The following is a 21765-nucleotide window of genomic DNA, read 5'->3' on the forward strand; positions in this document are numbered from 1 at the left end:
TCCCTAAGCGATGAGACCTCTGGGAGATGTAGTCCCTTCATTCGAACGCGTGCGCCGGATCCTCGCTGGTGGCGGTAAAAAACTACAAGCCCCAGCATGCTGTGCGGTGGCGCTCAGGGAGGCGCAGGTTGGGGAGTCGGGCTGTGGCCGTGGGGAGGTGAGTGGCCCCTGTGCCTGTCCCAGCGCACGGGGGCGCCGGGCTTTGCGCTGGGGTAGGGTCAGGACAGCAGGCCTAGGGCAACGCGGCGGCTCCTGGGCTGCCGGGCTCGGGAGAGCTGGGACAGAGGAACTATTTCTTCTGGGGATGCAGGCCCGGCCCGGCCCATTGATACCCCTCGCGCGCTCCGCCCCAGGACCCCTAAGGCAGCGTGAACACACAACAGGGGCCTGAGGCACCCTTTGCCTGGCACCTTGTGTAAAGTACGTCTCCAATGGAGCACGTCAGGCTGGGACTCTTTCACACCCATGTTATGCTAGTGTAAGTGACGTCACAAAGTGCAAGGCGCTGAGGAATCAGGCCCAATAAAAGCACAGAAGGAAGGTGGGGATCTGAATACATTTAACGCAAACCAGGCTTTCTAATGTTAGCATGACTTAAAATACTTCTGATGTGGGGAGGAGTAATGAACCATCGAGGCCAAACAAACAGTGGCCTCTGATTTTAGCTGCTTCCATTTGTATGTGCTCAGCTTGAGACAGTGGGGGCTTGAGGCTATTTTGGAAGTGCTGCAATTGGATGTTGATGTAAGCTGTGAGTGTACAGCATCTCTGACAATCAGGGCCAAGCTTCTTGAATTGGGCAGCCCAAATTGCACCCAAGATCAGTATCTAATCATGAAAATTTCAGCTCAAGTTTATATAGACCAGCTGCACATTGTGTGTTTTACACAGCACAATAGGCATTCTTGGTGATCTTCATACCTACAGAAAGAGACTTGAATTCTACATGAAACAGCACCACAAATAATGACACTGGATTGTGATGGGTAATGAGCAGAGCTAAGAGAAATCCATGAGGAAAGAACATTTGCTCCTGGAAATAGAATCCTAGGGATAGAAGGGACCACAAGGGAGGCATGTTAGGTTTCATATATTGGTGTGTGTGTGTGCAGCTATTTTTTTTTTTAATTGATCACACATGAGAGTAAGAGTAGTTATAATTAGAGAGCAGAGACTTCTAAGGTAGAAGGCACAAGAAAAACATAAATTTTGTGGCCTGGTGTTGCCTCTACTTTAAATCAGTGGAAGTTCTGCCATTGACTTTAGTGATAGCACGAGGAGGGTGAAGTTGCTTGGAATACGTTTTATTGGAGGAATTCCAGTTCCCATTTGCCTTCTGCTTATTTATATCAAAGTGGTTCATTTTAACAAGGGGAGCAGTTACACATTACCCTCATCAATGCAAACCTCAGTGGGGCAGAGGTAAATCTGGGTTTAGAAGCGTGTGGGGGAGGGGTATCTGGGGCTGCATTCAAGCAAACTAAAAGGAGGAGGGGAAAATTCCCTTTAAAACCTCCCTCTCTCTTCCAGGGTTTCCATTTAATGAGTATCTAAATTGAATTTTAAAATGGATCTTAAAAACTGACATTTTCTCTGTGTTTCAGTCATGTCAGCCACCCAGAAATGGAGTCCTGGCTGCAGAGCCATTTGCTTTCCTTGATCTTGCACACAACTTCTGCTAAGATCAGTGGAGGTTTCTGTCTGGGTTGGAGACATGGCGAAAAGCTGGAAAGTTGGCCAAGAGGTTTGGACACCCAGTTCCCATTAATTATAATGGGAATTAGGTGTACCTGTCTCTTAGGTGGCTTTGAAAATTCAGCCGCAGTTTTTCAATGGTAACTGCTGAGCATCATTTCTGCTAAGGCAATCTTCCTAATAAGCCTATAAACTATTCCCACTTGGCTGGATTTTGATCACAGTTATGCTGGCATGACTCCTGACTAAATCCATTGAGAGTTATTCTGGATTTACACTGGTGTAAATTAGATCAGAATTTGTCCTCTTTTCAGCATGGAGAGATGCTGGCAGACTCCACTGGTTTCACTTGATACTATAGGGATCTGAGCATATTTAAATTGGCAGCTGGGTCTCATAAGCTTGACACTTGGCTTTAATTAACTTCACATCTGCCTAGATATCCTACCCAAGGTGGCTGAAATGCCCTGAGCCTGGATTATGAGGAAGCAGGAAATTGAGAGAGAGGCCCAGAGTCCAGTACAAAAAAAATCAGTTACACCCAGATGAAAACAAATCAGACGTGTTCTCTTCAGCATCTCCTTCCCTCTCCCTGGATTGCATGCACCTGTAAATGAAATCAGTGAAAGGCCCCTTAGAGAAGAAGGGTGTGAGATTATGCAGTGTACCTTGGATCTCTTCAACCACCCAGCCCATGTGGTTACGCCAACCACTGCACTCATTGGATTGTGCTATTGCTTTTTTAAAAGGTTGCTCTGAAAAGATTTTAAACTGGAACAATATTATTTTAAAATGGGCTTAAGGCAGATGGACCTCTGCACCTGTACAGGCTCCTTGATGTTCGTGTGGTGGCTCCACAGAGACTCGGGGGTCCACTTTGCATGGATCCAATAGCAAATATTACATTAAAGGAGAAAAGCCAGGTTAAAAAATATTAAGCAGAATTTTTTACTCCTGTTATTAATAACAGCCAAGATTATTAAAACTGAGGGAATTCTTTTAAAAAAATCTATTTGTACTTTTAACCAATAATGCTGTTTATTTTGTGCTTCATTCGGTAGGGAGAGCAGAAATAGGTTAGTCAATATCACTTTTGGTTCTAGTCATTTTCACTTTGATTCCCAGGCACTAGCCCTGTGCTGAAGAATCTGGATTGCAGCACTACAGAGGATTGTTAAAATCTAAACAAATAACTGTTGTAATTGAAATTATATGAAGAAGATGAAAATATTTATTGCTCTTACTCCTTGTAAAAAAACATTTTGTGTCCCATCCCCGTCCCCATTATTATCGAGTATCCGGTGACCCTCTAATAGAGCTTTATGATATTTTTTTCCCCCTAGTCTGACTTGCTACAAGAATGCAGGAGCCAGTACCACAAGGGATGTCTGGTTTGTAGAAAGTAGCATTTGCTGAAATCTACAAGAGTTCTCACTCTTTGCTGCTGCTGTTTATTTTGGGAATTAATTTCTGCAGTTATGGGGCCAGAATGATGAAAAATGCAAATAAAGAAAAGTCAAGATTTAAATGAATTTTCTCAGAGTCTGATGCTGTAATGTTTTCTGGACATGAAATTCACACTGAACTCCATGGATATTTTGTGTGTGGATCCATTGCAGAAACCAAGCTCATTTCCCCTGATCTGAGATCTGATTTTGTGGAAATTGGGGTAAAAATAGACTGCAGAAGCAGGTGGTTGAAATCTAGAGTTTGGGTTAATGTCAGCTGCTGGCATATCCACTGGAATCAGATGTCAGAGGGCTTTGAACATAGAAACTTTAAAAAAAAAAACAAAAAAACCCCCAAAATCCTTGAGTGACCCTTTATGTGGTGGAAAGCTGTAAGAACTTTCCCCTACAGATCCCAAAAGCTGTCTGGCTGCTGAGATATGCCTAGTGCCAGATTCCACAGTTGGTTACAAAAGTTTGTAGTACATCAGGTAGAAGAAGGTGACAAATGGTAGGTAAATGCTGAAGATGGGCTGTGTCTTCCAGGACTGCAGAGCAGAGCTTCAGGCTTCACCCCTGCAGAGCTTAAGAGCTCACCAGGGTTGAAACTCCTGGCCATCCAAGCCATGGTAGCACTTTACTAGCAAGAGCTAGACTTAGCCATCGTTCTAGATAACATAGTTGGTTTCCCAGTAGGGTAATCAGAACCTGAGAGAGAGAGAGAGACCAACCCCATCTGGCTTATTCTTATCCAAGTATTTTACCATCCATCATGTACCTAGAGAACAAAGGGCGATCCAAAAGGAGGCATTTATATTCAGTGCCTCAAGGTGGGGGTTTATTGGTGTGTGATTCCTCCAGGCCCTTGTATTTGTGCAGTGGCTGGCACAGGAATTGAGGAATCTTGCACTGGAAGCGAAGGGAACAGACTCCTCCTTTCTCAGGCTCTGGGAGGCTGATAGAGTGACTTTGTAGCAGTGATTTGTTTTGCCCCTGAGGTGTCCCTGTGGCTGGCTGGCATGAAGGCTTGGCAGGATCTGCTCTGAGGGAAGGCTGGGTATTGGCGCTAAAGGGATCACCTGTTGATGGCATTGTTCCTGCTGACTCTGGAGAACCTCCTGGGGGCTCTGGTCCTGGCTGTCTTTTTGTTTTTAAGTCTTTATTTCTTGTGCTAATTTCTGTGCCATGCTTTTCAGAGACTTGGTCATCAAGGTGTCTGAAGCTGGGAAGGCATTTTCAGAGTCTATCTACCTATCTGTCCATCTTAGGTATTTGTAAGGTGTCCATCATGTTCCAAGAGAGGGAGTATACAGCTGCTACTGGCTGAGATTCTGTACTGCGCTTCGAGCAGGCACAGTCCAGCGGGCGATGGGGCACAGGTGGTTTAAGCCATCTTTGCCCATCGGGATTTTGGCCTGCTCTGGGGCCTGACGTGGCCCCAGCATAAATTAGAGCAGTCAGCTCCTGTTATAATTTTTAGATCCTGCCAATGGGCCATAGCACGAAATCTCTGTAGTGCTCAGTGCTACGGAGACTCATTTGACATGCCCCTGCCCTCCACCAGCCTTTCTCCCGTGCCAGGCTGGGCAGCATCAGGTAACGTGTGGTGGTTCAGTGCAGTGTCTGTGCCAGGGGAATTATCTCCCAGCTGGCTAGGGGTTTTATATGACCCTTATTTGCTGCCAGGACATCTGTACAGGGGGTGCAGTGGAAGGGAGAATCCCTCTTGCTTCAACTTCTGAAGGTCTAGGAATGGAATCATTTGGAGGGATACATTGGTGGGCTGGAAGGAGGAGAAAAGGATGGGGAGAGGCTAATCTTGCATGTTGTAAGGCAGCATTAAACTCTAGCTAGATCAGCCTGGATTAGGCAGTACCATCACTTTATCATCCAGGGTGGCTAATTCCTGAGATCATCCCAGCTCCCAGGGGTAACCGCTTCACCACACAGGAGCTGCTGGGCAGCTTGCGGAGGTTCTCTGGCATTGCTGCTTGGACGATCTGGACTCCTCACAGCAGAGAACCCTAAGGGTAGGAGCAGTGCCGTGAGGAGGCATTTTAGTGCCTGGGGCGAGCAAGCATGTTTGCTCCCCCTACTGGTTTTTTTCGTTATTTTTCTGCCCCTGCAGCTTTGCACCTTGGCGGTTGCCCTGCTCACCCTGCCCTGGTTACAGCCCTGGGGAGGAGGTGTGTTTAGCTGGCCTTCCACTGCTTTGGGAGCAAGACACCATGGAAGGGAATGGGAGCCTCCCTGCAGCAGTGCTGAGCGTTATCCACTAGACTCAGAGCTGCCATGTCTTGGGGGGAGGGGCAATAGTTTAAATTAGCCTGTCTCGCCCCCTCCTCTCTATCCCTCTCAAGTGTACACCTCCAGAGGGTGCATATCCTTGTCCTTTGGGAGCAGTAGCTGTAAGGGTTTCCCTGGGAATGAATACTGCACGGCGCTGACATCTGTCTGATGCTGTTTTCCAGGCAGCACTGACCCTGCTCTGCCCAACGGAGGATAAATGGGGAAGAGGTATTTCTGTGACTACTGTGACCGATCCTTTCAAGACAATCTTCACAACAGGAAGAAGCACCTGAACGGGGTGCAGCACCTGAGGGCCAAAAAGGCCTGGTATGACCTGTTCCGAGGTGGGTCCTGCCAGCCGAGTTGAACCTGCTCCCAGGAGGGTAGTCATGGGAGGTGGTCAGTAAATGAGGCTGGATCAGCATCAGTAATCTGTATCCATCATCATTCATCCCAGTGTGTCAAGGACGCCTCCCAGACTTGGTGGTATGGCTGCCAAATTATTTCCAAGGCAGCAATATTACACTGTGAAGAATCCTGGGTGTCAGGTGAGATTTGAAATGAGATGGAAAGAACCAGGAAGTCTGCTCCAGACGGTAGAAGTGCAAAGGGGAAGCCTCTTGCACCAACAGTGGTGAGGCTGAGAGAGGAGGCATGTGCTGGATGAGGGGTGTAGAGAGAGAGTGCTGGAGTTAGGCAGCTCTTGAAACCCCAGAGGACTACTGTGACCTGAATTGGGAGCTGGGGGAGCAGAGATGTGTGATGGGGAGAAAAGGTCCTGCTTTGTTTGTATGGGGGTTCCGCGACCATGGGGGAGGGTGGCACTGAGGGTTTGGACAGAGGAGGCAGAGGCGGGTGTGGAATTGTGCTGGAAGATGCAGCTGCAGCCCAGGAGATGCCCTTGTGTCTTGGGGAAATCGCACGGCCTTTGTTGGGGCTCCCATGGGCCAGGAGTTAGAGACTGCCTCAGTCGGACAAATCACCTAGCTTGCTGGGTCAGGCACAGCATGGTGCTGATGGGCTCGGGCTGGGCAGGAAGTTTGCCTAGTGCAGTTTGGGTTGTGGAAGTTTAGGTGACTGTTGCTGAGCGTGGAAGGACCAATGGGGTCTTGCCAGGGCAAGCTGCCGAATAGCCTTACCGATTTGTTCGTTCCCAGGCCTATCTTGTGCTGCTGTCCTAGTGACCCACCCCAACCTTGATTTACAGGGGTCACCTTCCTTTTGGCTAGCAAGGACTCCTGTCTCCAGACTGAATATAGCCCTGGCATTAGCAGCTGCAGTTTCCATTGAAATTTGAGGGAGTTGTCTCTACCAGGGCTCACCTTGGCTCTCCAGGCTCATTCCCAGGGCACAACCTCAATAGTCATTAAAGGCCACTTTCGCCGTGGTGTCCCCTAGATGCACAGGATGAGGTGCTGGGGGCGCAGCTTCCAGAACTGCTGCGCACCCCCCCCCTTGTTGCCATCAGTTTGAACCAGAGTCGGTCTCTGTCCCATGAGCTTTACAGACTGTCTTTGCTCTGGCCTCATGCTTGTTTTTCTGTTGTGTGGCTGGAGAAGAAGCATGTAGCAGAAAGAAAACAAGATCTTCCGAAGCCAGTGAGATGCAAGGGAGGAGCCTGCAGACAAGGAAAATGTTAGTCACCAGTTGTCTTGTAGTGAGCTTTCCATGGCTGCTGCTCACGGCTCTCATGTGAAAGGATTGCTCACCGGTCAGCTGACCTGCATGTGATTCTGGTGGGCCGCAGGTCCTTATGCAAGGGTGGTGACATGTGCATGGTTTTTGGGTGAGATGGCTCTACTGATTCCCATCTCTCTCATTCCTTTCCTTCCCCAGATGCTGCTGCTGTCCTGCTGGAGGAGCAAAGCAAGAAGCCCTGCAGGAAATTTCTGCAAACAGGTTAGGTTTTTGCATGGTGTCTTTCCATATAGTGATAACTTGGGTGCACTAGCTCAAAAAAATCTCTGTTAGCCAGGTCAGTGCCGCTCTGGGTTGGCCTGGAAGTTGTGCCTAACAGAGTATGGCAGGGAGCTGCTGGGTGTGCTTGTGTGGACCCCCATGTGCACACGCATGTAAAAAGTTTTACTCCTGAGGACATTCTGCGCAGAAAAATTAAAAATTCTGTGCACAGTATTTTAAAAGTCTGAAAATTCTGCAAATCTTATTTGTCAAATAAGTGTGGAGGCTCCAGCATGGCACTGGGGTACACAGGCCACTGGCTGCACAGAGGTGGGAGATCACTGTGCAGCTCTCCCCTGGGACACAGACTCAGCGGTGAGGCTGTACCCGACCCTGACACAGCGCAAGGACCGTGCCTGCCTCAGAAACACCCCAGGGCCCTGTCCCTCAGTGCCAGGTGCACCAGGTGTGGGCAGACGGGCTCAGCAAGGCAGCATCCAAGTGTGGATGGTTAGTGTGGGAGGATCCAGGTGTGGGTTGAGAGGGTTCTGTGTGGGGCAATCTGAGTGTGGGCAGCTCAGTGAGGGATCCAGGTGCAGAGGGGATCTGGGTGCACAGGGGTTTGTTGGGGAGTTCAGGGTGCAGCAGTAATGGTCTAGGTGAAGATGATTGGAGCTCAGCGGGGTGTGTGTGTGTCTGGGTGTGGGAGGGGATAGAGCTCGGCAGGGGGATCTGGGTGTGGGGCGGTCCAGATGCTAGTGGTGTGGGGCTCAGTGAGGTTGGGGATCCAGGTGCGATTGGTTGGGGCTAAGTGGGGTGGAGATCCGGGTGGCTTGTCGGGATGGTCCAGGTGCAGAGGGAGTCGGGCTTGTCAGGGGGGTGCTGGGTAGGGGGATGAGGCTCAGCGGATGCATGAGGGTTTGGCAGCTGGGGGACCAGCTCCTGTACAGTGATCCCTCCCCCTGCAGCTGAGGAGCGATGGGTCCAAGGTGCGGGGGAGTTTGCAGACCTTCCTGCATCCTGGAGAGAAATCTGGGGATGGGTCTGACTCTGATCTGGGTGCTGTGTAGGGGAAGAGGAAGTCCCATCCTCCCCATGCCAACCAGACTAGCAACTGAGCCCAGCACAGGGTAGGAGCCATCAGCTGGGTCTTCCCCAGGCCCGCCTCCCGCCCCACAGTGATTTACCTCTCCGCTGGCTGCCCTGGGCACCTGCTGGGTAGGGTCGCATGACTGCTGTTTGTGCAGATGCATGGGGGAGACCAAGCCTGTTCGTCTGCTGTTTGGAGTGAGCCCTGCTCTAATCTGCCTGCATTTGTTTCTTGTTCCAGGGCAATGCGACTTTGGGTTCAACTGCAGATTCTCTCACATGACAGAGGAGGATCTGGAGAAGCTGAACGCACAGGTACAAGGTGAATATTGGGAGAAGGGAGGATGGAACAAGAAACTGCCAAGTGATTTGTGAGGACTGTGAACCCTGACTGCAGAATGTTGGTGGGGCACAAGGGGGCACAGAGGAGCAATTGTGCAATGACAGTCTGTGGGACTGGGCAGCTGCATGGAATGATCAGTGCAGATCCATCCTGCTGGCCCCCCAGCCACTCCTCACCATCTGAGCCTGTAACACTACTGGAGATGGGGCCACTTCCTATATGGATTCTTTCCCTGATTTCCTGGCACAGGGAGAGACCTGTGCATGTTACTGCTCAGAGTTACGGCCCAGTAATGGGCGTGGGAAGGTGGCTTTCTGGGCTATGTGGGTTCTCTGCAGCATGGCTGGGAGAAGGCTTTGCTAGCCAGCTATATGAGTTGTCACCAGCAGGGGGCACCAGTGCATCACATCTTCCCAAACTCTCAGACTTTTGTGGTTCCCCCCAGCCCCTCCCCACAATTAAAGGGAAACTGCTTCTCCAAACCCCAGGAAAGGTTGATCTAGAGTTAGCTGGGTCCTCTATGGGGCATGCACAGGGACCTGGATTCAGGGTTTCTGCTTCTGGGGGAGTGGAGCTTGGGATGGGGTAAAGGATTAGAAAGAAGATGCTGGGGGTCTTCTCCCCTTGGCCAGTCTTGGGGGAGGCCATGGCTTTTCCATACTGTGATTCCAGATGATCCCCCTTCCATCTAGCCCTGAAGAAAGGGAAGGCAGCTGCAACGCCTCCTGGGGATCATGACCTCCCCAGGCTAAGAAACCGAGGGTCAAGCATTGTTGACCGCCTCCAAGCCAGTCACTTGCCCAGGCTTCCAGGAGTCGGAGAGGTCGACTATCGCATTGATAACAGTCCAGCAGGGAACAGCCTTAAGCTGGCAAGGGGGGGGAGGCTGCTAACTGGGGGGGACTCTTGGGACCCCTGGCCTTTGCTCTAGATTTGAAAGACTGGGAGGGAGAGGCCTGGCTGTTGCTGAGTCAGGCTGCACATCCCCGAGGCTTCTCTGTGAATCGCTTCCTGACCGGCGCTGGCAGTCAGTAAAAATCCCTCCACTGGAGCCACGTGGGGGATGGAGAGAGCCAGCGACGGTTGCCTCTCACATCGTACACACAGAAAAGCAATGCCCATCTTGCCATCTCGCCTCCTTTTCTCTCTGCTCCTGCATCCCTGGGCGGAACCTCTTGGTGACCCTTCTTTGCTGCAAGGCCCTACAAGGGGCTGGTCGGGAAGTCAGTTAAACTGAAAGAACCTGTAAAATTCTAGCCATTTAAGGTTATTTATAGCAGGGGAAGCAACCGCCATGGGTGGTGGGTACCATGGGCTGGGGGAGGCTGTGCCTCCCCAAACAGCCAGACTTGGCCCCACCCATGCTCTGCCCCCAGGCCCTTCCCCCAATTCCTGCTCTGCGTGTCACAGCGGCAGCTCCAGTCCCCCTGTGCGGTGGCCCTCCCGGCGCTCCAGGGCTAGGGGGGCTAGCCTGGGGCAGGGGCCGGTGGCTGTAGGGTGAAGGTGGGGGGGCTCTGGGCTCCAGTGAGGTTGTGCGGAAGGAGTGGGGACTCAGGTGGAAAGGGTGGGGCTGGGGGCTAGCCTCCCCCAACTGGCGGTTCACGCGCCGCCCATGGCAACAGCTGTCCTGAGTGGAGCCACAGGGAGAGGGCAGGATCTGACAGGGCTGTGTGCCACGTACATTTGTTATTGATTATTGATTGGATGAAAGTGGGGAATTGAATTGACTGGCCAGGGGGACTCCTTGGAACCCTTGCCCTTGGCTTTACAAACTTAACTCTTGAATTAGAGCAATTCCCCTGTAAGGAGTGAGCAGCCTGGATGGCTAGAGACAGGCAGGGCTCTTATCTAGACTTGGCACCACTGGGAGGAGTGCGGTATAAATGACTGGCTTCAGGGCGATGCTCACCTTGCTCCTGGGAGCAGTCTCAGCCATGTCAATGGAAATCCTCTTGTGAGTAAAGGCTGGCCATGGGAGCTGGTTTGTGCTGTGATGAGAGACCCAGGGTGGTTTAGCCTGACAAGGGCTGACTGGGAATTTCTGGAATTTCTGGAATTTTTAAGGCTGTGAATGAAGAGCACAGTGGAAGGGAGGTGGGATCTAGTAACATGGAAAATCTGGATCACATGAATGGTCGGAGAGCACAGCTGGCACAAGGTAGCGCTGCACAGCATGCAGTCAGCCGGCAGGATTCACAGGCGTGGGACATCGGGGTCAGATACTGTAGCTGGGCTTGTAAAATGGAGCCAGATGCCAGGAGAGTTTCAGAGAGACAGGGTAAAGTGGTGTTAATGCTAGGGGTCAGGCAGGAACAGACTGCAATTAACCAAGTGTATCCGCCATGTGGAGTAGTCAGCAGCACCTCGCAGGAGTTCGGAGGCCAGGCAAGAGGTACAGCATGCTTAGGCCAGGCCAGGATTTAGGAAGGCCCCACGTGGTGGCACTAGGTAGCACAAGGCTGTGTTTGTCAGGGAGCTAGAGAGCTCCATAGGATCTGTGTATCTGTCCCAGTAAAGAATTCCCTTTACATCCATTTTTTGTCCCACAAGATGCACCACAGGCCACTGCTGGGGATGTGACACAGGACTTGATGGACCAGCGATCTTGACTCACAGGGGATAGTGCCACTTACTGGATTACCAGCCCCACTCCCTGCTCCTTGGAGGTCTCCCATCCGACTGCTGACCTGCCCATGCTTAGCTTGTGGGATTGTGATAAGATGGTCTGGCTACAGGATGCAGGGGATTGTTAGGGCTGAGTCACAGTCACAAAGGGTGGGAGCAGCAAACAGTTGCCAGGTGGGGTGGGTCTCTCCTTTGCAGCAGTCCCAGAACGCATCACTTGCAGAAGTTATTAACTTGCTGCAGGTGGCTGCTCTGTGCCTCAGATGGAGTCAAGGGAGGGACAAAAATCAACCTTTGGCAGGGTTCTTCGAGCAGCCCAGCTCTAATTCCCTTTTGTGTGTTGCGTATGGGACATAGGAATTGCCAGACTAGATCAGAGCCGAGGCCCATCTAGCTTGGCCTCCCATCTCCAACAGTGGTCAGATACTTCAGAAGAAGGTGCAAGAAACCCCATAAGGAAAAGTTATGGAACAGCCTGCCCCTACGGGAAGTTTCCTCCTAGCCCTGCTAATGGTTGGCTTATATCCTGAAGCACGAGAGCTTGTCTAATATGTCTGTCTGTTCTTATTAGCCATATGAGTATCCAATCCTTTCTTGAATCCAGTTAAATGCTTCGATAACCTTGTGGCAGTGAGTTCCACTGGTTAATCAAAGGAAATATTTTTTTTAATTGTTGCCTTTTAATTGAGGTGGGTGTCCCCCTGTTTTTGTGTCACATTTGAGGGTAAAATAGGAGCTTTTCTCTACCATTCATTGCTTTACAGTGGCTTAGGCATCAAGACTGGTTTTAGCTGCCTGTGCTGCCACTCCAATGTGCGTGTCCTGGAGCAACAGTTTCCCCCTGTAGTAAGATGGGGAGCAGTGTCCCAACTATCTGCCTCAGAGCATTCGCTGGCTGGATCTGCTGTATCATTCAGCAGCGAGACATGTGAGGGTTGTCGTCTTAAGTGCAGTTATGGTCAGGAAAAGTGACAGTAGAATTGGCATCTTCTTACACACAGTTACTGGCTCCTTGCTGCGTTGAGTCCTTCATGCTCATAGTACTGATGCACCCCAATCTCTCTTGTCGGCCCTGGCAAGCCCATACAGATGTGGGAGAGAGCCGGAGTCCCTTCACATTCATGCACTGCTGCAGAGGAGCCAGAGAAGTTCTGGTTGCAGAAGCTTCCTAACCAGAGAGTGGCCCAAAGTTCAGATCTGGATCTGAACTTGCTCAGGATGCGTTGGGCTGCTCTGCTCTGAAGGTTTGGTTCTGGCTCATCTCTCTTTGTAACAGATGCTGATGTCAGATGCCGAGCGAACCCAGCTTGACTCTCCGATCCCAGATGAGCTTCGCACACTGTCACTGTGCGAGTCAAAAGCTGATACATAGATATATTCCTCCCCTTCCCCCAATTGAACAAACCTGTTCTGGAAGCCACACGGAGAGAGAAGCTTGATCTGGAATCCCCTCACAGTGTCGTTAGAGAGGCACTTTACTCACTACAGCCACTCTTTAATTGGTTGTCGTCAGGCTTTGAACCGAACCCCCCAGTCTTGCTGCCATTCCCACTGTCTGCTTCGCTGTGTACTCGGTATTGTACATGTATTTTTATTAGTGAGGCAGATGGGCTCAGAACCTTGCCTCTCAAGCTTAAACTGTAGATTCTGGCAAATCCATCCCAATTCTTGGGAGCGTCCCAAATGCACTGGCACCTAGGATCATCCCAGGCAACATGGGATTGGGGAGGGGAATGTTGCAGAGGAAAGCGGGTGTGCAGAGAGCAGGATAGAGCTAAATGTATCTGATCCCTGCTGCCTGTATGTGGGTGTCTGAGGATCAGAACACCTTGGCGCAGAAACTCATGTTGTTGAACAAGTAGCTAACTGGATGTTTTAATGTGGACACCAGAGGCCAGAGTCACATCTCACTTAAACCAGTGTAGATCTGGAGTAGCCAGTAAATTACTCTGGATTTATTGTGGGGTAACGGAGAGCAGACTCTGGCTCCGAGGGTCTGCGGAGTCCCACCTGCTCCCATTCAGTCTCAGCAGAGCTGAAGTCATGGAGATGCTTTGGGGCAGTTTATTTCATGAGTGCCCCCTGCTGGCTGAATAGTAAAGCAGCTTTAACAGAGGCATTGAAAAGCATTGTTGAATAGAAGAAGTAGGGTAGAAAGGCAATCCCAGCACAAGGCGGATGCAGGAGAGAAACCTGTCTAAGTACTTCTGTGTCCCTCATCACCATGTGTCCAAGCACTTCACAATCACTGGTAGATTCATCCCAATAGGAATGCCAGTGGGGAAACTGAAACTAAAGGACTTGCCCAGAGATGTTTGGTGTGTCCTTGGCTGAGCCAGGAAATGAACGCAGGACTCCTGAGCCCCAGTCCAGTGCCCTGTCCACTGGACTATCATTCCTACCTCCCCTGTGCACCCCTTCTGATCAAGACTTTGGTTTGGGACTATGCTGGGTGGCCATTCTAAACGGGGCATCCCTCCCCACTCTCCAGGGAGAACAGCAGAAGAACAGAGCTCTCCAGCAAAGATCCTCATCACTGTATTTAGAGTGACATGCAGCTGGTGGGATCAAACCAATCCCCCTTAGCAAAGGCTGCGAATTCCGGGTATGGGAAATTATCCATCTCCAGTTGCTCATTGTGTAGCACATTGTCCTCATTAAAATTCACCAGGCAGATGAATAATGGGTTGCCACCATTAGGATGGAGCGATCCTTCACTCTGCTGGAGTGATATTAATTTCACACCCTGTCTGGAAATGTATAATATTTTGCTTAAAAGCCTGACATATGATGTCTTGATGCTGAGCAGGCACCTTGTGGAAGGGGCCAAGGGGCGGCAAATGCTGTGTTTGTCAGGGAGCTAGAGCGCTCCAAGGGTCTTTCTGTGTGTCCTTTATATCCATTGTAACCTAGTCTTGGTGTTTCTGTACCACACGAGACACTACTGGCCACTGCCAGAAAGGCGAGACAGGACTTGATGTTTGGTTTCCTTTTGTTAATTTCAGAGTGTTTTAAAGCTGCACTCCCAGTTCCATCAGCTGGAAACTTTAACCTAGGCTGCAGACTCCCGGAGCTGTGAGCATCTAGCAGGTTGTCTCTGCCTTGCCTGCTGTCAGGGTGTGATTGTGTTGTTAATGTCAGCACAGAGGTCTAGACCCTGGCCCATGCCAAGGCCCCTTCATGCTGTTCTGGGGGCACAAAGCTGCCCTAACAGGGCAGCTGGGAATTCCCCCAGCGTGGGGTGTTCTCAGAGCCATGCTAGCTGGCTCCGTACAACACTCTCTCTGGACATAGGGCGCGTGCCACAGGAAAGGGTGTAACTGGATGCCATTGCACTCTGGCTATCTCCAGCTGGCAGAACAGTGCCTAGGGAGCTATTACCAGACGGGGTAAGCTAGAGCAATCTTGAGGCTGCTCTCTTATGCTGGGGCTGAACAGGCTCTTGGCAGCCCAAGGGATCAAGAAAGTGCAAAGGTGACAGTCACTTTCACCCCCTCCTCTTCTTGGCTGGCTGAGCAGAGGTTAAGGAAGGTTAGCCGTACCCTCCCCCTCGCCCCTCATTGTGCTATGCTCTGAAATATCTGCTATTGGCCTTGGTCAGAGACCGGCTGCTGGACTACACTGCCCATTGATCCAGCAATCCCTCTGGCTCTGGCCTGCCCCTCATAAGTGTTTGGGATTGTGATGTGTTGAGCAGCAAATGCCCCAAGAACAAACGCTGGCAGTGTCCCCATTATCTTCCAGCAGAAACCCTGTGTGTGTGTCTGTCTGAGACACACACACATTCTGAATCTTTCACACTCCTGCAACTTGCTAACTGCATCAATTGATACAAATGCTCCTTTTTTCAGCCAGCTAGCCGGGGCTGAGGTGTCTGGTTACTTCCCTGCCAATCAGATGGACAGGTCCTTGGAAATCTTTCAGGGCTGCGGGCCAGCAGAGGCTAAGTGCTGCAGGAGAGGAAGCTGACACCCTCCCAGATGCGGAGGCTGTTAGTCTCTCTGAATAGCTGGGCATGTCAGTCTCCATTGCTGGGCATGTGTCTGGCAATGGATGCTCCTGGGTATGCCCCTGGCCATGGCGAAGCCAAGCATCCAGATGCAGGTGGCCAGCAGGGGAGGAGGGACCGGATTGTATTGGAGAAGCTATTGATTCACTGCAGGGAAAGTGTTGCAGGATGAGCAGGATTGCAGGGCTGGCGCTCTGACGGCTCCCTCTTTACCTTCTCTCTCCCAAACAGAGGAAAGGAGATCAAAGGAGGAAGGAGCAGAGGTCCCAGCTGGCACAGTAGAGGACTGGCTGGAGAAGAGAGCAAAGAGGGTGAGCTTGGCTCAGAGCAACAGGTATGTGAGGCTGGCAGCTCCCCTTGCCCCAGTCAGAAGATGGTCCCGTTCTTCACCCCAGCCTCCTTGAATCTTAAAGATGTTGGAGGTTAGTCAGAGCAGAATCTAAGCTAGTGGATTGATTCTGGGAGCTGGGAATCAGGAGACCCCGCTGGTGAGTTGCTGTGACCCTTTGGGCAAGTCACTTAAAGCCTGGGTTTCAAAGCTATGCACGTGCGCCGGGTGTGTATGTCATACCTACCTGCTTGTGCAAATCTGGACTTGCACGCACAGATCGGGGTTGCATGCACTTGTAAACTGGGGATGGGTCCCGCTATTGTGGGGAACTTTCCTGGCTTATACACTACCCCGGTGAAATGGGCTAGCGAAAGGATCCGAGTCCTCGCTCCCACTCCCTTTACCCAGAGGCCTGCCTGACCTCGAGGGCTCCCCTACCACTCTCCTGTCTGGCAGAGTCCTTGTAACCCCGACAATTCCTGGGGAGCTCGACTCCCAATCTTGTGGTCACTTAGGGCACTGGCTAGGGTGTCCCCACTCCAGGGTGCTCTCTGCGCTCTGGACACCTCCCTGACTCACTGATCATTATATACAGTTCAAGCAAATACAATTTATGAAACAGCAACCAATTTAAAAAATAAGTTAAAAATGTGAAAGGCTAAAGGAAAACACATAACCCCGCTCTGGTGGCACAGGAACATCCCTTACATTCCAGAGATGCTGGTTGTAAAGTTCACAGTCTGTCACTCACATGTGCCAGGCCTCCCTCCCAGGCCCTGGCTGTACTGCAGGGATACTGCATGTCGGACACTTGCTCTGGCGGTGGCCACACGCCCTCAGGCTCTAGGTGGCAGGACCCTCTTCCCAGCATCGACCCCCCCATCGGAGTTATGATCCCCCTCCAGGTCTGGCCTGCAAGGCCTCTTGGCTAGGGGCATCTCCCTGCACTGGGGCCCTCTGCCCAGGGTCCCCCTCACTCTCTCCAGCTGCTCACTGCCCTGGCTCCAGCCCCAGCACCGCTGCTGCTCTGCCTCCAGCCCCCTGGGCTGCTTCTCTGGCCCCTCTGGCTCCTGCAACTCTCCCCCCAGCATGGAGCTGCTCTCTGGACTTTTTCTATGGCTCTTGTTGCTACGGCTCCGCTCCCAGCACTGACCTTCTCCTTGGGCTGTTTCTCTGGTTCTCTCTGGCTTTGACCGGTTTGACCCTGCGCCCCAGCTCAGCTTGTGCCCCTGCTCTCTTCTTAGCTGGGCCCCACTCTGTTCCAGGCAGTTCCAGCTCACACAGAGGACGGGACCCCGGCCTTCTGATACCCTCATTAGCCTGCCCACCCTGTCAGTCAGACTGACCTGGAGCAGTGGCCTTTCCCCATTGGTCCTGGGGACTGTCAGTCTCAGGATACTTATTTCCCATCGACCCTTCCCCTTTCTTTTGGTACCAGGAGCTAGCTAACCAAAACACCCCCACTGAGTTTTAGTAAGGGCCAACAGTCCCCTTACATACCCATGGCTTTGAAATCTTAGCCTTGCTCTCTCTCTGCCTCAGTTTCCCTATCTAATGTGAGCTAGTGATATTTCCCTTCCATTTGCACAGTGCTTGGAGATCTCTGGGTGGAAAATGCCACTGAAGTGTAGTGTGTCATTAACAACCCGAGTTCCACGGACAGACGGCTGAGCCCGGCTCGGTGACAGCTTCTCTGCCCTCTGCTTGTCCTCCCTGCACAGCCCCTGCCTTCTGGTTTGCTAGCAGTGGAATGGAACCAGCCCCTCCCAGTGGCATTCTGACAGCCTGGCATTGCCTGTTGTCTCGCTCACCTGACTGTGCCGCAGGCTTAATTGGCTGTTGCTTGGTCAGGTGCCAGATCTCTCTTTTGTTCTTTTCTGTTTACTCTTGTCCCTTCCGCATTGGTCTGGACACGATCTTCCTTCTGGAGTGTTTCTAGATGTGCTGCTTTCCTTTTATCCCATCTGTCTGCTTGGCTGCTCTTAGCCCTGCAGCAGAGCCTGCTTGCAATGAATAACTTTGGCACCCATGCAGTGCGGTCGCCCCTTGTTTGTCCTGTTCAGGGACTCGTGCAGTACCAAGTGGAATGGCCACGAACCAGCACCTGTCTCCCTGGTCATTAGAAGCAGGCAGGAGGCATTGGATGCTGGGTGTTTTATTTGCTAAGCTCCTCTTTGCTCCAATAGATGCTGCTGGTGCATCTGCCAGCCAGGAGCTGAATATCATTCATGTAAGAACTTCACCTTTAGACTGACCTGGCAAATGTCTATCCCTACCAGCTACACTCACCCACACAAACAGCCACAGGACACCCAGCAGCCCTTGCTATTTTGCTGTCCTGAGCAACCATGTGTTCTGTTTTGTCTGGGAAGGAGCCTTCACTTTCCACTGTGAGATGCTTCACAGGGCGTTGAGACACCCAGCTAATGTGTGGGTGGCGGTAGACAGTGCTGAGAACGTTGGCAGCAGGGGGCAAGTAACCCATTTCCCTGTCTTATCCTGGGAAGGGTCTTTCTCCTTCCTCTGCAGCATGGAGCACTAGCTGGAATCATCTGGGCACATCTCACTTCATCAATTCCCTGCCGTTGCTGGGGCCTCAGGCATTGGTGGCACCTCGGTCTCTTGTGTTCTCTGCCTGTGGACTGAAGTGCTTTGGTTTAACTCAAGTCATTAAGTTCAATTAGGGGCATCTGGGTGAGATGTAATGGCCTGGGCCACGCAGGAAGTCAGACTTGATCCGGTGGTCCCTTCTGGCCTTAAACTCTATGAAACTTAGAGAGGTGACCCATTCTCTGAAAGGGTCAGACAGTGCAGTGATGGGTACGTGGACTTGAAACACACATGCCCTCCAGCGCCTGCTTCATTTAGCTAGTGCTTTGGGTGGCTGCTGGTGTTCATAAAGGCCATCTGGCTCTTTCAAATGAGACTAAACTGTAGAGAAAGTGCTGTGGGGAGCAGTCTGCATTGGCAAAGAGATGGGACTAGGGGATCCTACGGGCCATTTCCATCTCAGCTACCAGGGAGGGCAGGTTGGGGGATGATGGAAAAGCTCTTGGGGGCAGCATGGTCCTGAATGGTCTGAGCAGCTCCAGCATCCCCTGCCGATGTGCCTCAGACCATGGCCTGGGGGTGGCAAAGGGGAGTTGAGCTTCTGTCTCCATTCGCTCTGTGTCCTCTTGGCTGAGGTAACACTATGGGACTCCGATCCTGCGGGAAGTGACTGGAGACCCACCAGCTTGTCTCACACAATCCCCCCCCAAACAGCCACCCATTCCCTTCTGGCTGGCTTTGAAATGCCGTTTATACAAGAGGCTCCCATCTGATCCTTATTGCCTGAGCCATGCAGTTCTCTGCCATTCTTTGGATAGGTAGGCTGGGGTGTAAGGAAATCCATGAATAATTGTATCTAAGGTACGTATAGGGCCCCCATCAGCAGTAGTTATCTTCCCAACACCCTTGTAATATCACCACTGTACAGATGGGGAAACTGAGGCACAGCGAGGCTGAGTGACTTGCCCAAGTTCATACAGAGAATTGAACCCATGTTCCCCAAGTTCCAGGCTGACACCCTAACCACTGAGCTACCTTTCCAGAACGCCTGCCGACCTCCCACACAGTTCTTGGAGCAGGAGAACCATTTTGGTTAGGGCAGTGATTTTTTTTTACCAGTATAGTTAGATCAGTACAAGCTCTAGAGTAGATGCGGTTACACTGTGATAAAGGGGTCATATACCACTATAGTTTATTCCCCTTCTTGTATGGGTATAGCTGTACCCCTGTATGCACTCTTACACTGGTATAACTGCGTCCACACTAGGGGGGGTCATACGGCATTAGCCATACTGGTCTAGTTAAAGCAGAACAGCTTTTGTGTATAGATAAAGCCTAAATGTAGCAAAAGCAATGTTACCACCAGACGCCGAAAGCATCTGCAGTGTCATCCAAACTCCAGAAGAAGCTCCCCCAAGGGGATATAAACATTAGCCCGAATCATAGAATCATAGAACTGGAAGGGACCTCAAGTGGTCTTCTAGTCCAGTCCCTTGCACTCATGGCAAGACTAAGTATTATCTAGACCATCCCTGAATGATCGTTTCACTTAGACCGCATGGAAGGTAATGCACTAAACGTTAATAGTCAATTCCAGCGCATGGTCTGGACTCCGCGATTCTCTGGATAAGCACTATTATGTAAAGGAGCTTGATTACATTCATCCTGGCATAACAATTAAAAAGAGATGCGTGAGGATCAGAGGTAGAAGCCCCCGAGAATCCGTGAAAGCGGCTGTCAGGACTCATGCTGGAGAACAAATGAGTTCTTTTTCTGCACTGAGGAGTTGCTGGAAAGGGGGCAGGTTGCCTGCCAATGGAAGACTTAAAGGGCCAAGCGCATCCCTGTTCCAGAGATAATGGAGTGACACCTCGGCTGGCTTTGGCCCTTGATGTGCAGAATGATTAATTATCCTCTCTGGAGCAAGAGAGGAGTTCACCTCTGGCATGGGAGTGCTGTGCTTTGGGCGGAGGGGCTGCCTGCTAGTGTTAACTGCAAATTTTCACCTGTTCAGGCAGCAAGCGCAGGGCAAATGCACCTGCTGTGGTGGTGACTCTCTCTCTCTGGGATGTGCTGGCCCCAAACTCCCACCACAACAAAGACCAACCTGACACCCTCCCCCCCCTTCTCTGCAGAGCTTTGGGAAGCCAGCTCCCTGGAGTGCTGGAGGCTGGCATGCCTAGGGGAAAGAGTCAAGGCTGGGGCATGTGGCAACTGCTCTAGCAATGAGGTGTATAGCTGTGGGTGGAAGGTTAGGTCAGATTAGGTGGCTTAACTTTTCCCATCCTTGCTTGTCTGCAGCAACCTTAACTGATACACAACAGGGAGAGGAGGTGTGGCTTTCCCAGTGGCTAGATCAGGAAAGCATCTCCCACCCAGCAGTGGGGCCCGTCACAAAGCACCCAGACATTTCAGCAGCTCCTCTCTGCTTGCACAGAGATCCTTTCCCGGGATTATTGCTGTGAAGATGGGGTAGAGGTTGGAACTAGGAGAGCAGTAAAGCAGTGTATAGAGGGATAAATGCTGCTTTTTCATCCCGTGCTCTTGACTGTAAAATGTCCCAGCTTTGCATTCCTCTGTTGTCTTCCCATTTCCCCACCGGCTCCCTTCCCCAGCAGAACCCTTCCCTCTGCCATCTCTTCTCCCTGCGCTGCCTCCTGACCAGAGTCCCAGGGTTTCCCTTGGAAAGGCCGGTCAGGGAAGGTTGGAGGGATTTGTGCTACCTGCACAAATTTTGCTACTTGCGGCTCCTCTGCTTATTTTGTTCACCAGCTGCTGCTGTCTGGCTCAAGTCTCCCAAGTCTCAGATTTCTACCAACTCCCTAGACAGCCCTATGACCCCTAATACTTCTGGAGGTTCATTCTTGTGGGGGGCAGGTCTGGTGGCTGTTGAAAAACTAGGTTGATAATGGGGTGGAGAGGAGGGGGGCAGAGGGAGCACCACCATGACTCAGCCTGGCTGGATCTGACCTGATGCTGATATTTCTTTCTCTCACCCAGTTCCCTGACGGAGAAGACGTTGGTTTTTCAGTACCCCCCTGGCTGGCCTCCAATACAGGACCTTCCCCCATCCCTTCAGGCTCCACCCCCTGGAGGATGGCCAGTCTTACCCAACCTCCAGTGGGGATGAAGGCTGCAGGGGCGTAGATGTGTGGAGTTATGCCTCATGGAGAAGAGAGGGGCTCTGTTTGCTGTAGGAAATGTTCAGTATTACTTCATATATATTTTTTAAATGAATAAAAGTCACTTGAGTCAGTTGTGGCTGGTCTGGGTGTGTGGCCTACTGGACCTGGTATTTCCCCCACTGTGGTGTTTTCCAGCCGCCCGGGGGTTGAGTTGATCCACCTGGAAGTTGTCCTCTCTGCTGAAATTGACCAACCTATCAGAACCCCAGCCTGTGTAGCCCCTGCACTGCATGCAGGGTCATTCCCACAAGACAGCAGGGTTTTCCTGCCCCTTAGTGGGGGTAGGGGTGCAAGGCCTTTGC

At 51.4% G+C, this 21765-nt stretch overlaps 1 protein-coding gene across 4 annotated transcripts; it reads left to right on the plus strand.

Annotated features, from left to right (window-relative positions):
• Positions 1-31: 31 nt before the first annotated feature.
• Positions 32-21533, plus strand: ZMAT5 (zinc finger matrin-type 5). 4 transcript variants are annotated; one of them, XR_002889540.3, is made up of 6 exons: positions 32-157; positions 5615-5776; positions 7269-7331; positions 8662-8735; positions 15629-15731; positions 21279-21533. XR_002889540.3 is itself a non-coding variant. In XM_005278816.5 (6 exons), exons 2-6 carry the CDS (start codon positions 5650-5652, stop codon positions 21406-21408), a joined length of 504 nt encoding a protein of 167 aa, XP_005278873.2. In that variant the 5' UTR covers positions 32-157; positions 5615-5649; the 3' UTR covers positions 21409-21533. The 4 variants fall into 4 exon arrangements, 3 of the variants coding, with proteins under 3 accessions (XP_005278873.2, XP_005278876.2, XP_065424236.1); XM_005278816.5 differs by having other exon boundaries at positions 8662-8742; XM_065568164.1 differs by lacking the exon at positions 32-157 and adding an exon at positions 5043-5173 and having other exon boundaries at positions 8662-8742.
• Positions 21534-21765: the final 232 nt, after the last annotated feature.

This window comes from Chrysemys picta, chromosome 15 (genome assembly GCF_011386835.1).
Source record: "Chrysemys picta bellii isolate R12L10 chromosome 15, ASM1138683v2, whole genome shotgun sequence".
In the NCBI taxonomy this organism is placed as follows: domain Eukaryota; kingdom Metazoa; phylum Chordata; order Testudines; family Emydidae; genus Chrysemys; species Chrysemys picta.